Source organism: Zygosaccharomyces rouxii (assembly GCF_000026365.1).
Source record: "Zygosaccharomyces rouxii strain CBS732 chromosome C complete sequence".
Taxonomy (NCBI): domain Eukaryota; kingdom Fungi; phylum Ascomycota; class Saccharomycetes; order Saccharomycetales; family Saccharomycetaceae; genus Zygosaccharomyces; species Zygosaccharomyces rouxii.
This window is the reverse complement of record NC_012992.1, coordinates 717,725-733,301: the sequence shown is the minus strand read 5'-3', so window position 1 is coordinate 733,301 and position 15,577 is coordinate 717,725. Positions and strand designations below refer to the sequence as shown.

The following is a 15,577-nucleotide window of genomic DNA, read 5'->3' as shown; positions in this document are numbered from 1 at the left end:
CAAGTATTTACAACTACAGTGACCATAGAAATAGAACTATAGCTATGTTCACGTATTCAGATGCTTGTACTGTGGGGATGGGCCTCATTCTGAGTGCCACTTCCTTTATAATTGGTGTATTTTATGCTAATCAAGCCTATGACTACCGGATTTTATTTAGTGCAGATTCCACCCAATCCGAGTTCGACGATGCTCTTAAGCACTACCAAGTTCTTCACAAGACCCCATTGCCCGTTTTAATTGGATTGGCAGCTGTTGCAGTTATCGGTTTAGTGGGTCATCTAATAAGAATTTACAAACCAAATCCAGATTTAAGAAATTTCGAATACGGATCCCTTGTGTTGTACTTCTTTGGGGTTTGTGTCTGTTTGAGTAACGTCAAAACTGGTATAATTTCATCAGTCACTGGTGAATGGGGAGATGTATCTGAAAATCAAGGTCTAGCCGTCCTTGGTTCCTCCAATATCATCTTAATCTTATTCTTTACCGGTGTGATAATGTTACAAGGTGGTTTATGGTACACTAGATGGGAACATCAAGTTAGATTGAAGCAATTCTTCCAAGAGGAGGCCAAAGAAGATGCTGAAAGGAAGAAGAAAGCGGCACAGCAGGCACAAGAATCTCAAGCACATGAAGAAGCTCTAGAGGAAGACGCTGAAAAGCACGTTAAGGGATCATTATCTGAAAAGGCACAAGAATTTGTCGAGAAGGCTAAAAATGATCCAAAAGTCCAACAGGCTGAAGAGTACTATGAGAACAAGATTAAACCAACTGCTAAGAAACATAAAGAGGACATTAACAACAAGGTGAGATCTCGTCGTACTAGAAGAAAGGAATGAACATTGTGTCTTAAGCTTCTATTTAAATTATTATTATTATTATTTACAAGAAAACCTTTACTTCAATCTTACCACTTGTAGGCGCCTCCCGGGAATCCTCTAACTGGTTTATCCGCTAATTGGACCCAAGGTTTCCTTCTCTGTTGTTTCAACTGAGATTCATATTCTAATCTTCTCTTCGTAACACTTTTAGTCTTTAAAATACATCTAACATGCACATAACGATGTCTAATGACACCAACACGACCTCTACCTTTGTAATCCATTCTTGGTATCCACCAACCATCACTACCGGTCCAAATTTGAGCAATGTACATGTCATTCGCATCAAGACCTAACTTCTGACCATCCTCTATACCTCTATTCAATACTTCTGCTACATCACGAGCAATTTTCTTTGATGAGAAATGACATTGGGTCAATGCAGATTTAACGTCCAAGCCATTTAACAACCTTAGCAATTGAGTAGTTTTCTTCATGGATGATTTAATTCTATAGGATTTCACATAAACTGATGGTTCCAATACATCAATTTCTTCACGGCTCAGTTTTAATTTGTACTTTTCCTTAGAGCCAGGTAATGAGATCACTGTATCTCTTTTGTAAAAGCCATCATTCAAGTCACAATTCCTCATATATAATTTCCTCTTGAGTGGAGAAAGTAACGTTTGGTGAGCCAATTTCTCTGGGCCTTGTTTGGATCTAATGTATTTGTGTAAAGTAACATCGTTGTCCACAGTGATTTGATCTGGAGCGACAACACCATCCTTTGAATTTTCGTCAGAAGCATCTGCAGTTACCGACATTCTGTTTGACATTTTGGAAGGATCGTCACTCTCATAATTAACATCCTTGGTGAGTCCTTCAAAGACAGATGAATTCCCTCTATTATTATTCCATAACTGACGACCTACATGAAAAAATTGCTTCCGTTGGCCAAGGTAAATACTTCGCAAATTGCTAGGCGCAAATAATACCCTTGGGATTGGTAACATGGTGTCTACTGATGGGTTCTCTCTCCAGTTTCTTGTATTTTTGAAGTTCTTTAAGTTCGTCAAATTTTCTACATGCTGATGAGCTTAATGAAGAAAAAAATAAAGCAAATGGTCAACGATAAGTAAGATAGAAAAACGTCAAAAACCAATTTTAAAAATTATTTATTATGTAGAACGAATTGCAGGTAAAAATTCAAGAACAGCTGTTTAAAATTTATATGAATTCCATGTCACCTCTTAAATAACCTCAAGGAAAAATCCACCGTCAGGATTCTCTGGGATGTTGCTTCCGTTGACACTAGGATCTAGTCTAATGGGACCTGATGAAAGTGTCGAGTAATCACCTTGTAGTGAGGAAGCGAACGATGAATCATTAAGGGATGAAACAAGCGAAGAACGGTTATCCCGAGAAGAATTAATGTTTTTAGATGGAATGGGATGTTGGGTATTAGAATGCATCTTTCTTGGAGGTGGTACTCGAGGTGGTGTCACTTGAACTTGACCGTGTGATCTGCCTCTGGAATTATATTTATCGCGAAATGGATCCTCGATGCCTTTAGTCTCACTTGAACAGGGGAAATTGGGATCGAAAAACTGATTGCGTGCTAGATCTACACCGGGAGTCCGTGATATTCTCTGTGTTCTGAAGATTGAAAATAACTGGTTTTCGTTATTTCCTGTATTGCTAGCAATATATTCCTCTGGTTTTTCTTGAAAGTATGTCCTTGGAGTTTCCGAAGGTGACGTATTTTCCACTCTATTACCAATTTCTTCGCTGAAGCCTTGTGGAGATTCCGCACTCCTCTTATGGTTTCTTCTCCTGCGTAAAAGGATCCATGTTGCCAAACAGCATCCCACAACTCCACATACACCGCCGACAACACCACCAACTATTGCACCAGTGTCATTACCTCCGCGGCGTGAATTATGGTGATTGTCCTTGTTTAAATGATAATTGTAAAACCCTATATCTTGTGTGACGGCCGGCTGTGGTGTCGAAAAAGTGCTACTTCCTGAGCGAGGCATTCCAACAGTAGTAGGTATACCAGTTTCAAAAGTTGTAGTGGAGGCAGTAATCACATATGTTTGTGTGTAGATGTAGTAAGCACTTCTTGTACCGTAAGATACTGAATAATCTGCGTTTGTCGAGGAAGTTGAATTAGATTGTGAAGAGAAGTGAAGATAAGATGGGGACGAAATCCCACTCTTGGAAGAATGGTTTGATGAGCTTCCTGAACTTGTTTTGGAGAATGTGTTTCCTTCCGCTGATGTCGTCGAAGAACTTGAAGAAATTGGACTTTGTGAAGAGGATTCTACCACTGGGGAAGTCCATGAATATGTCATTGATATTGGAAATAAGGACGAACTTGAAGGAACAAAAAAAGACGAGTCGCTAGATGTTGGGGGAGTTAGCTCAAACCATATGCTCGAAGTGGCAGAAGAATCAGAGGGCACGCTTGAAAAGGCTACTACCTGACTGCTCTCGATGCCTGAAGTCATTGGAGTTGATTCGTACCAGTCACTGGAAGAGGAAGATGTAGTACTGAATAACATAGTGGGAATTGTAGCGACAGGATCCGAAGACAAACTGGTTGGCGCTGCAACAGGACTGGAAATTACAGATGTCGTTGGTTCGACGCCGGAGATCGTGGGCAGATAATTAGACAAATCATCTGCACTAGAAACTGGTTCGTCATTGGAAGTAGGTATAATGTCGGAAGAATCGTTTGTCGCTAGTGATGTAGCACTAGGAAAATCACTCGTCGTGGTCGGAATTATGCTATTGCTAGGCCCCACATAACTCCATAGCGCAGTAATCGGTGATGGTGGTGTACTCCCTGATAGAATGGTATCCGACCATCCAGCCGGCACAGCAGTATCTGTTGACCTCAAATCCTCTGTAGCAGGTACTGACGAAGTTATAGGTTGCGGTTCGGACGAACTATAAATCCAAAGATCAGAAGTCGAGGAAGAAGGGTCTATCGTATTAATTAAAGATGATGCTGATGACGCTGATGATATCAGGTAAGTGGGTATAGTTGAGGATGATGGGGATCCTGAAGATAGAATCGTAAACACTCTAGAAGAAAATGTACTTGAGGATATCAGCGGTTGTGATATACTAGAAGTCGGCGTTGGCGTTGCTGTAGTAAATGGATCGTAAGATGTTGAAGTCTGCGGAATGTAGGATGACAGCACGTTTGAAGATGCACTCATTGTCGCCATTATTGCAGGAGCTTCCGATGCACTTGGTAACATGGTCGGCGATGAACTTAAGAACCAGCTTGAGTACCAACCAGATAGCCAGGCAAACGTAGGTGAGGTTGATGTAGTTGATGTTGTCGATAGCTCTGAATTCCAATTGTACGAAGATTGAGATGGAAGGGTTATCGTTGACGAAATCGCTGCTATCGATAACTCTGAACCCCAATTGTATGAAGATTGAGATGGGAGGGCTACTGGTGATGTATCCATTTGAGAGGTCACTGGGGATGTACTTGGCGTTGGAGATGCTGATTTCGAAGTTGTATAACCTGATGGGGAGTAAAACTCTGTCGTCGATGGATTCCACCAAGAATAGCTGTCTGAAAGACTTGTAATGGGTTCCATATTTCCTGGTATTTCATCACTACTAGTGGTGACGAGAGAGGATGATGACCACGGTAACGATGTTGATGACAATGAATTTTGAAAATCGTCGCTTGTAGTCCATGTACTGGGGCTGGAGAATGTCGATGCCCACATAGAACCGGTGCTCGACATAAATTCGTAAGAGCTACTTGTGGTGGATGACCACCAATTGAAATTGGAATTGGTGTCAGAATTGATAAAGGTATTCGAACTGGTGTCCACGGTGATGGAACCAGAGCTTGAGCCCGAGATCAAAATTGGGTTGAGCCCCCAGATAGAGTCCGAATTTTCGCTCCATATTGAATTTGAACTCGTTTGCGTATTTAGGTTTGAACTCGATGTTGTTGGAGACGCATAAATGTCATTGGAAGTACTTTCCCACCAAGGCGACGATGAAGAGAAGGACAGGTAAGAACTTTTTGTATCCGCGGTACTTTTCAATGGTTTAGGATCACTTGAAACAGTTGACCACCATGGTGCTAACGTAGTAGAACTGGTAACAGAGCTTGAAGAAATGGTAGACGTGGGGTTTGACGCGTCAATGGAACCCGATGGAGACAGGTTTGTTGTTGACATATAACTGTATGGTTGTTCGTAGTCACTATTGGTAGTAGAAGAGAGGCCACTTGTTTTCGGATAATTATTCAACACAGAAGTTGTAGAACTAGAGTCTCCCCAAGTGGAGCTAGCCGAAGAGAGCTGCTCCGATGGAAACGAAGCTTGCCATGCCGTATTCAAGCTTACTTCCATTGAATTGTCAAACTTCTCTATGGCTCTAATCTTCGATTCACTTATTTTCTAGAGTCTAGTGTCTAAAGATTAGGGCGACGATTGCAGATCTAATAAAGATCCATATAATAGTAGGCTCCAGGGCTACAGGTGGTTAGCTATCTTCTTTTCCTATCTCAACACACTGAATAGGTGATAAAATAGAACTGCAGTTATTATAACAATAGAAGAAGCTTGGTTGCAGGAGTTGCCGTTTCCCCGCAGAAAGCAATGATCAACGGAAACGAAGAGACCTAGTAGGAATCGAGGTGCACGGCTACAAGTGTAACGGCTGTATTGCCAATCCTCGTTGAGCAGAACTATGGGCTTGGCAGAATCTGGTCCGAATTTCCTAGCCTTTTGGTATGGCTTTGATTCTAGGCTAGAGAGAGATCAGAAGCCAGAACTGATCTGTCATTTCTCGAACAGTTAATCATCAACCATAGCCATGCAGTGACCTATGAATCGTGTTTTCCAATTTGTTTATCCCACTTTGCAGTGTTTACAAAAAAGTGGAACGAGTTCGGAGTAGGTTATAGGATTCGCGTCCTTGCAGAGTACATCAACTATAAGGAGTCAAACGCGACAACACCGTAGTCAGCGTCTCTGTTGGGATCTTAGTCATTGCTCCAGTTCGAATAGCTTTATGCCGTTGCTGTTGTCGTATCTTGCTGGCTGTCAAATTCCCCTGGGGAACAATAGTAAAATTTCTTGCAATTGTCGAAATTCAGATCGAATCGCTCTGACGGCCGATCAGTGTTAATCCCTCCCTTATGGAAGCCTTGTTAGATACTAGATTGTCTCCGAATACTTCCATTAGTTGGAGAGATGGGTTTTGAGATCCCACGGTAGCCACTACGTGATCATCGACGCAGCGCACAAATGATGCGTCCAGATGCTTCAGATTCGGGCAATTCATAATTTCAAAAGTCCCCTGCGTTAGATTGATCAATGAATTTAGATTTAAATCTTCTAGTTTATCCTTTGCTGAGTTCAATAGCAACTCGACAGTAGCATCATCGGTTAATTTGGTACAACGCTTTAAACTACAACGACAGAGGTGTGGTAATGGTACTGTCTTGAAGAAATAAAGCAAACTATCAGAGGTGATATTTACTAGCTCTTCCAATTGTAGACATTCTAGTTGATCATTCCCCTGAAGGAAGACTGTTAGTCCATTGACAATCGCGTTATCCGTTAACTCTACACAACCATTTAATGATAGATAGCGTAAATGGGTACCAACTCGCTCAAGAAGTTGCAGGATGACCATATCACTAACATCTTCTTCGTTGTAAGGGTATTCAATACCTAAAGTGTGAAACTGTGGGTTTTGCAAATATTGTGGGATAAGTGCATAATTGGAAACGCTATCTAGTCTGCAAAAGTGCAAGGAGACCAAATGATTACCACAATGTCTTAGGAGGGAGCTAAGGGAGTTGTCAGTAAATCTATGTGTATTGGAAACGTGAAATTCGACGAGCCTTCCAGACATGGATTGAAAAAATTGATCCCAGGTTGCTTCATTGATTAAGAAAGGTCCATCAAGTTTTACGGATTTTAAATTTGGTAGTTTCTCCGCCATGTAAAGCAGGGCTTCATTGTTCAATTGTCCGCACATTTGTAACGAAATTTCTGTTAAATGGGGACAAAATATTGCCAGTGCCTTATAGCCTTCAAATGAAACCCTTGAACAGTCATGGAAAACAAGACCAGACAGATCGGTCTTCAGGAAAAGTTGTAAAGTTTGATCATTTAGTGCTCTATTCTTGCATAAGGCTTTACCTAGATTGTTCAAATTATCTGTAGATATACCACCCAACACTGTACGGATATTTGCATAAACTTGTTTGCCCTGTTCGTCGGCTTCATCGTTCCACTTACTAATGTTAGATCCAATTTTTTCAATGCATAGTTCTTGTAATGAAGGCAATTCCACACGCCTATCCAATAATTCAGCTGCTCTTTTCTGTCTTTTACGTCTATTTTCTAACAATTTTTGAGTCTTCTTCTTATCACGGTCGTCATTTGGCGTTGTGGCAGGTTGTGGTCGCCTTTTTGGTGCTGTCTCTTCATCGTATTCCTCTTCGTCACTATCAACCCCAATAGAACCTAATTTCCTAAACTTATCGATATTTTCATCAGTATCAGTCTCTGAAGAGTCACTATCTGATAAAGCCTTAGTCTCAGTATGGGGACTTGGTTCCACACTTTGTTCGACAGAATTCGATTCTTCTAATTCTTGTTTTTCAGCCTGTTGTTTCTCCCAACGTGTTCTAATCTCTTGAGCATTGATACCTTCATCTCTTAGAAACTGAGTTAGGGCAGAACTTGGACCCTTAACATCATTAGCTCCTCTACCCCTATTCCTACTTCTGTAAAAACTCATCTGGAGTCGATGAAATAACTAGCAAATATTTTATTCCAGAAATCTTCAAGATTTCTTGTCCTGTTGTTCTATTAACTGGTTACTCTGTTTCTTTTGTATTGTACTATGTTAACTTGTATTTCACCTTCATCTATTCATTCTTCAATTTACTTTTCGGAGAGCTAGAAAAAAATAAAAAGATGCGCAAACCCGGAATCGAACCAGGGGCTCATCGATGGCAACGATGAATTTTACCACTAAACCATTTGCGCTTAACTTGTGTTAGAGTTTTGGATATCAGGCTACTATTATACCGGTATGCAATTAAAAAAGTATCATTTATTTGACACTTGACGATCAATTGAACCTTTTACTAGGTCCTTACCTATATTAGGTGCTGGTTCTCTAGTTCCCAATCCCAACTTATGTGTCTCTCAACCGCCATTATTACTAAACAGGGATATAACTCAACTGAGGTGGCTTAGGGATAGTGGTCAGGTGAAGTGTGTTTGAAGCATACTCATACAGCTTTTAATGCAAAATGGGCATCAACGAAGCTATTCAAACATTGATTAGATTGTGAACAATTATATAATTCACGTTCGGTGGTATCTCGCTCTCTTTAGTTGTTTGAGGGGTCCCAAATCGCCTGGTATATACTCATTGAACAATAATGGATTATCTCCAGTGCCGTGCTAAGAAGCAATTTCGTCTTATTGAGCTAGTTAGACTAATCTTGCTGTACCAATATTTCGCTATAACCCTGTAACTAACCTAAATTAACCGCCAGGATTTTATCTTGTCCGGGTACCTTATTTTCTGGCCGTAAATACAAGAGAACCTGACAGGGGTATCGCACTTCCAAAACTAAAAAACTAAGGTCCCTTCAAGCAAGGCTACTAGTCAATAGAGCTTCGGAGACACTTACAAGCCCTCACATTTTCTTTTTAGGAGTTTGTAATTTGCTGGGATTCGTTTCAATTGGTTTTTCTATTACCGTCTGTGTCTTCTTTTAGCCCCAGCAGAACTAGCCATATTAGCAGTTATAGTAAGAGGAATTTGATAAGCACAAGATGGCAGGAGCTTTAGAGAACGCACGTAAGGAAATTAAAAGAGTATCACTCGAGGATCACGCTGAATCTGAATATGGATCTATCTATTCAGTTTCAGGTCCCGTTGTGGTGGCAGAAAATATGATTGGTTGTGCCATGTATGAATTAGTTAGGGTGGGTCACGACAATTTAGTTGGTGAAGTGATTAGAATCGATGCAGACAAGGCTACTATTCAAGTTTACGAAGAAACTACTGGTGTCACTGTAGGTGATCCTGTTTTACGTACTGGTAAACCACTTTCTGTTGAATTGGGTCCAGGTCTTATGGAGACGATTTATGATGGTATTCAGAGACCATTAAAAAGTATTAAGGATAAATCTGAATCTATTTACATTCCTAGAGGTGTTAATGCGCCAGCATTGAGTAGAGATGCTAAATGGCATTTCGTTCCTTCAGATCACAGAGTTGGTGATCATTTAGCTGGTGGTGACATCTTTGGTACGGTTTTCGAAAACAATTTAATTGAATCTCACAAGATTATGTTACCACCAAGAGCAAGGGGTACGATTACCTGGATTGCAACAGAAGGTGAGTACACTATTGAAGAGAAGGTTATAGAAGTAGAGTTTGATGGTCAAAAGAATGGCTACAGTATGTTTCATACTTGGCCAGTGCGTGTTCCTAGACCTGTGGCAGAAAAGTTGTCTGCAGATGTCCCACTTCTTACTGGTCAAAGAGTTTTAGATGCGCTCTTTCCATGTGTTCAAGGTGGTACCACATGTATTCCAGGTGCTTTTGGTTGCGGTAAAACCGTTATTTCTCAATCTTTATCCAAATTCTCCAACTCAGATGCAATTGTCTATGTGGGATGCTTCGCCAAAGGAACTGAGGTCATGATGTCTGATGGTTCCATCAAAGAGGTTGAAGGTATCGAAGTCGGTCAAGAAGTTATGGGTAAGGATGGTAAGCCAAGAGAGGTTGTTAGAACACCAAGTGGTCGTGAGAAGATGTACAAAGTTTCGCACAAGACCGCCCATAGAGCCCATAAATCTGATTCTACTTCTGAACGTTTCGGACTCTTTGAATACACTTGTAATGCAACCCACAAGTTGGTTGTTAGGACTTCAAGATCTTGCCGCCCTCTCGTTCGCAACATTCAGGGCACAGACTACGTTGAAGTTTGTCTTTTTAACATGACTAAGAAGACTCTCGAAGATGGCAGAGTTATTGATATCGTGGAGGAGACATCCGACTTTTACCCTGCAGTTGAAGGCCCTGAGAAAGCTCTCAGAATCTTGAAGGAGTATGCCGAAGCTGACGGTGGAAAAGAGTATTTCGAATGGACGATCGAAGCAAGAGATGTTGCCCTCTTAAGCGCCCAAGTTAGAAAGGCTACCTATCAGCTAAGTGCCCCAGTTTTGTTGGAGAATAATCACTTTTCCCACTACTTGAAAGATTCCAACTCTGCTGTAGGAAATGATACGGTACGTGCCCTATCTTATTTCCTTGGTTTGTGGATTGGCGATGGTATGTTGAATAATGCTGCTACCTTCTCGGTTGACTCTCAAAATGCATCTCTGCTAAACCGTATTAATGAGTTCGCTGAAGTCTTGGGTTTATCTGCTGAATACAAGGATAGCCAAGAACCAAAGCGTGCTAAGACAGTTAACCTGTATGCCAAGGCAATTAGAGATGAAGGCGTTCGTAAGAACTTGGACACTCATAATCTTTTGTGGGATGCTATTGTTGATTTGGGATATTTGAAGGATGATTCCAAGAATGTTCCAGGTTACATCTGCAGCGATAGTTTCCAACACCGTGAGGTGTTCCTTGCAGGTATAATTGATTCAACTGGCTATGTTAGTGATGAGACTGCAACTGTTAAGACGATTGATCAATCTGTCATGACAGGTACTGTTGCGGTTGCTCGCTCTTTGGGTATTAATGTTTCCGTCGACGTTGAAGTTGATGAGGATGGAGTTGACCGTAGTTTTGTCTATGCTATCTACATGGATAGAAGCGATGCTTTGCTGGCCGTCCTTGCAAATTGTGCATCTAACAATAAGCAAATTGAGGCCCCTCCTCATGGAGTTATCCGTGAGTTTAACAAGGCCTATTTTGAAATGGAAGAACTCGAAGAAGATGAATATTATGGTCTAACTTTATCCAACGAATCTGATCATCAATTTTTGTTAGCTAATCAACTTGTTGTTCACAATTGTGGTGAACGTGGTAATGAGATGGCCGAAGTGTTGATGGAATTCCCAGAATTGTTTACTGAGGTCAATGGTCATAAGGAACCTATTATGAAACGTACCACATTGGTTGCTAATACTTCTAATATGCCTGTGGCCGCTAGAGAAGCTTCCATCTACACTGGTATTACTTTAGCAGAATATTTCAGAGATCAAGGTAAAAACATTTCCATGATTGCTGATTCTTCTTCCAGATGGGCAGAAGCTTTGAGAGAAATTTCAGGTCGTCTTGGTGAAATGCCTGCAGACCAAGGTTTCCCAGCTTACTTGGGTGCCAAATTGGCATCATTCTATGAGAGAGCTGGTAAGGCAGTGGCCCTAGGTTCACCAGACCGTACCGGTTCTGTCTCCATCGTTGCAGCTGTTTCCCCAGCTGGTGGTGATTTCTCTGATCCTGTTACTACAGCAACTCTGGGTATCACTCAAGTCTTCTGGGGGTTGGATAAGAAACTGGCCCAAAGAAAGCATTTCCCTTCGATCAACACATCTGTGTCTTATTCCAAATATACAAACGTGTTGGGCAAGTACTACGATCAAAACCATCAAGAATTCCCTGCTTTAAGAGATCACATTAAGGAAATTTTATCCAATGCTGAGGAATTAGAACAAGTTGTTCAATTGGTTGGTAAATCTGCATTGTCAGACAGTGATAAGATTACTTTAGATGTGGCAACTTTGATTAAAGAAGATTTCTTACAACAAAACGGTTATTCTACCTACGATGCCTTCTGTCCTATTTGGAAGACTTATGATATGATGCGTGCATTCGTTGGTTACCATGACGAAGCTCAAAGAGCAATTGCCAATGGTGCAAGTTGGGCAAAACTATCAGAAGCAACTAGCGATGTGAGACATTCAGTTTCTTCATGTAAGTTTTTCGAACCAAGCAGAGGTGAAAACGAAGTCCATAACGAATTCGAAAAGGTGTTGACCAAGATGCAAGAAAGATTCGCTGAGTCTACGGATTAAGTAAAGAATTGACTGACTAGACTAGGCTTAATGTGTAGATATAATAGTAATTGAAGGATACAAAGCAACATATAAAATAAGACCCCTTAAATGACTCGTAGTACTAAGACTAAATAGATAATTATTCTAAGACATCAATATCTAAAAACATTGCGAAACATTTAAAGCGAACAAACTCATTAAACTATACAATTGGAGACTATAGAAATTAGCTACTACAATACCCAACATGCATAGAGAGAGCGGAGGTTGCTTCAGCTAGAATAGGATGAATCATTTCAATTCATCCTAAATCGTGATTCAATTGAATTGATCCGATTATTTGGATCTAGCTCTCACCTTCCGTCTCTTTCTCTTAAGTCTTCTAACTCTCTTCTTTCTCCACTTATCACGCATTGTGTGGAATTAGCTTTCTACTGATCTTAAAAGAAAATATGTGAGAAAAGATAGGGAAGAAGTGAAGTAAAGACGGTTCCTTATAAAATATATCCAGACAGGGGAGCTTACCCCATTGCCAGTACCTTATTCGCTTTGAAAAAAATTAGGGTTCCCCTGAGCGTCGGGTTACTTTTTGCGTGGGTCGGAAAGATATCCATTTTTGTAGAGAACTCCGAAATTGATTTTTTGGGTATATGGGTGAACGTGTTTATCATTTGGGTGTTTGGGTGATATGAAACAGTCACTTGAAATGTGTCAGAGTGTCAGTGTGACACTGAAGGAACATAATTAAACTATAGAAGAAAGTGTCCTCGTCTGTATTGCAGGTATGTATATATGTATATATGTATATTTACAAGAAAATTTTCAAAGACCTAGTCTTTTTTTCTCCTGCCTAATCACTTTTTTTAAATCCGGTTCAATCTCGTGAATCTCTAGGAGGTCTAAGATCCTTGCCATGAGATCTGTGTCCATTAGAAGTTGTTCCTTGTCTGAATTCAATTTCTTTTCAGTACCAAACATTTCAGAATAACCTTCTACATCTCTCAGTTGCAATTTCCCATCTTTATGTAGCATTTGTAAATGTCGTGCTCCCATGTAGGCCTTGTAATTACAATAAGCTCTATAGGCAAGATAAAACCCAGGAATATTAGGAATTATTGGAACTAGAACTATTGGCAGTGTAAGCGGCAATCCAGATAAACACCAAAGAGTCTGTCTCCAATGATATAATAATCCCCTATTATAGAGGAATTTCAGAGATGACGATAGTTGTTCCGGTGAAATTATACCACTTGGATAATATGCATGTAATGGTTTAGTTTCCAACCTATCTTTATTTTTCACATACTGCTTTATGGCTATGTTCTCAACTTTTTCCTTGCCTTGTTCATCTCGACTTATCACTCTCTTAACCAAACGATTCTCCCCGGGTAGAGTCTTTAAACTGTTTTCCATCCATGGTGTTTTATCCAATAATCGATTAATCATTTTAACCACTTTTTGATTGGTAGGTCTCGGCGATTGTACTATCTTGTTCCACATGGATTCTGACTTTCGACTCAACCATGATTCAAATCTGATTACCACTGAACTTTTACTCAACATGTCTTCACGATGTTTATGATACAGATAAACCCTATGGGTAGTAACTGGAATAATGATCAGTTTAACAGGTTCTAGTAGATACTCTTTCGCAGGTACCTTCAGCAGTTTTCCCCTTGAAGCTATCATTATCTTGGTATACTTTCAATACGATGAGACCCAAATAATTTAACTAAACAGCTGGTAAGTATCCTTAGACGCTAGATCTACCCATTATCTATTATCCTTACCAGATTTCTTTGATCCTCCCGTCCCTGGCTAACTCACTTACTTAGTGTTTTTGTTTAGGTTTGCTTTATTCATTTGTTTTGTGCCTTTGCGATGTTGACCGACAACATGAACCACTTAACTGAAACTATAACTTTCATGTATAACGAAAACCAAAAGGATTTTAGTTGCCATTGACCATTGACTAGGTTCTACGAGGTTGTACATATACCTTCCAATTAATTTTGAATTGGTACAATGGCGGCACGCAGTAGAGGTGGTTCGGATCCATCTCGAACCATGGGGAGCCGTAATGTTGTTAGGCATCAAGAAATACATGGATCAAGTGGTGCTACTACCGCTGCTAATACTAGCCCAGAAGATAGTGGCCAAAATTTTGAGGCTGACCCTAATATCGTTAATAGGAATTTAAACGCATACAGTATTGTCCCCACTACAGTTCCACCATATGCATTGGACTACCAGTTTAATAGATTAAAATCGAGAACGGGGCCTGGTGATCCTACAGATACAGCAGCAGCTGTGAATTTGTCAGATGAGCAGAGATATGCATTCAAGGATCCATTTTTAGTGGGCAACGATGGGAAATGGGGGAAATTTGCATCCAATATCGGTTCCAATGTAGCATATGCTAAACAGAGGAAGAGAAGTATTGGAGGTGAATCTTCTGACGAGATTTCAGCAAGGATTCGTGATTCGCAAGAAACCGATGTTACTGATTTGGAGAGGAATAAGGCAAAACAGGCAATATTGACAGATTTGAATACTGAATGGGGAGGTGGTAAAAGATTACAGGAATTATTTGATACGCCGATTATGGGTAGTTTCGAATTTCAAAACAATGAAGATCGCCAACAATGGGTTGATTATGTGACTAGACTGAAACAGTATTACTATGGAGGAGTTCCACCAGGAATTGACCTAGAAAGTAGACCTGGTCCACCAGGTGAAAGCGGCATTGGTGGTAAGTCTGCGCAAGGAGAAAGTGACTGGATTGTACAGTTACATAGTGATATGGAAAGGTTTCGTCAATTGAAAAAAAGAAAAATGCAACAATGGAGACCTAAATTGACTCGATTGTTACTCGATAATCAATATTTACCATTAGTGCTTCGTATGTGCATAGGAATGTTTTCTGCCATTGCCCTAGGTTTGGCTGTTAGAGTTTATCAGAATTCTGATACACGTGTGGAAAAACTTGGTAGAACTGTGGGCCAACAGCCTAGTACGATTATGGCGATTTGTGTCAATACAATCGCTATAGTTTACATTGTTTATATTGCACAAGATGAATTTACAGGCAAACCATTGGGGTTGCGTGATCCATTGGGTAAACTGCGACTAATTCTTTTAGATCTACTTTTCATCATCTTTAGCAGTGCCAATCTAGCATTGGCATTTAACACATTATTCGATAAGAGGTGGGTTTGTCGGCATGATGGTGGCCCTACGGCAAGAGCTGGTGAAGATTTAACCATATCATACATTTGTCGTAAACAAAGAGCATTATCATCTTTTCTTTTCGTCATGGTTGTCCTCTGGGTAATTACATTCACCATTTCTCTGGTTAGAGTGGTGGAAAAGGTAAGTTCTGCATCACCAAGGTAGCAAGCAGCACTATAAAAAACTATTTCCAAAGGTGAAGGGAAACAAGCAACAAATTTAACATTAACATGGATTTTCTTTAATATTTTACTGGTGTATCTAATGGTCATTTTGATTTCATTTTTTCTTTTTTTTTTTTAAATATTTTATTAGTATTTTTTATATTTTTATTCGATTTACTGACATTTCGCCTGGCGCCGGAGTCCGTTACCCGTATTGGAGCCCGCTGAAATCCCTTTAACGGTATTAGTGGCAAACCTGAAAACATCTTGAGCCCATAAGGTAAGAGGATGGGATCGAAGAGATCAATTGGATAGATAAATC

At 40.3% G+C, this 15,577-nt stretch overlaps 7 protein-coding genes and 1 non-coding gene across 8 annotated transcripts; 3 read left to right on the top strand and 5 right to left on the bottom strand.

The window, feature by feature from the left end:
• Positions 1-44: 44 nt before the first annotated feature.
• On the top strand, positions 45-839 carry SHR3 (Shr3p; the record flags this gene model as incomplete). The annotated part of the gene is made up of 1 exon (XM_002496018.1): positions 45-839. The coding sequence occupies one exon, from the start codon at positions 45-47 to the stop codon at positions 837-839; it is 795 nt and encodes a 264-aa protein (XP_002496063.1).
• A 68-nt stretch (positions 840-907) lies between these two features.
• On the bottom strand, positions 908-1,834 carry MRPL22 (mitochondrial 54S ribosomal protein uL22m; the record flags this gene model as incomplete). Its single annotated transcript, XM_002496017.1, has 1 exon — positions 908-1,834. The coding sequence occupies one exon, from the start codon at positions 1,832-1,834 to the stop codon at positions 908-910; it is 927 nt and encodes a 308-aa protein (XP_002496062.1).
• A 237-nt stretch (positions 1,835-2,071) lies between these two features.
• On the bottom strand, positions 2,072-5,215 carry TDA7 (Tda7p; the record flags this gene model as incomplete). The annotated part of the gene is made up of 1 exon (XM_002496016.1): positions 2,072-5,215. The coding sequence occupies one exon, from the start codon at positions 5,213-5,215 to the stop codon at positions 2,072-2,074; it is 3,144 nt and encodes a 1,047-aa protein (XP_002496061.1).
• Positions 5,216-5,960: 745 nt separating this feature from the next.
• RAD7 (UV-damaged DNA-binding protein RAD7) lies at positions 5,961-7,622 on the bottom strand (the record flags this gene model as incomplete). The annotated part of the gene is made up of 1 exon (XM_002496015.1): positions 5,961-7,622. The coding sequence occupies one exon, from the start codon at positions 7,620-7,622 to the stop codon at positions 5,961-5,963; it is 1,662 nt and encodes a 553-aa protein (XP_002496060.1).
• A 180-nt stretch (positions 7,623-7,802) lies between these two features.
• ZYRO0C09526r lies at positions 7,803-7,873 on the bottom strand. Its single transcript has one exon. It is a non-coding gene; the product is annotated as a tRNA-Gly (tRNA).
• Positions 7,874-8,674: 801 nt separating this feature from the next.
• On the top strand, positions 8,675-11,878 carry VMA1 (H(+)-transporting V1 sector ATPase subunit A; the record flags this gene model as incomplete). The annotated part of the gene is made up of 1 exon (XM_002496014.1): positions 8,675-11,878. The coding sequence occupies one exon, from the start codon at positions 8,675-8,677 to the stop codon at positions 11,876-11,878; it is 3,204 nt and encodes a 1,067-aa protein (XP_002496059.1).
• An 804-nt stretch (positions 11,879-12,682) lies between these two features.
• MRX19 (Mrx19p) lies at positions 12,683-13,549 on the bottom strand (the record flags this gene model as incomplete). The annotated part of the gene is made up of 1 exon (XM_002496013.1): positions 12,683-13,549. One exon carries the CDS (start codon positions 13,547-13,549, stop codon positions 12,683-12,685), a length of 867 nt encoding a protein of 288 aa, XP_002496058.1.
• Positions 13,550-13,885: 336 nt separating this feature from the next.
• SRF1 (phospholipase D regulator) lies at positions 13,886-15,256 on the top strand (the record flags this gene model as incomplete). The annotated part of the gene is made up of 1 exon (XM_002496012.1): positions 13,886-15,256. One exon carries the CDS (start codon positions 13,886-13,888, stop codon positions 15,254-15,256), a length of 1,371 nt encoding a protein of 456 aa, XP_002496057.1.
• Positions 15,257-15,577: the final 321 nt, after the last annotated feature.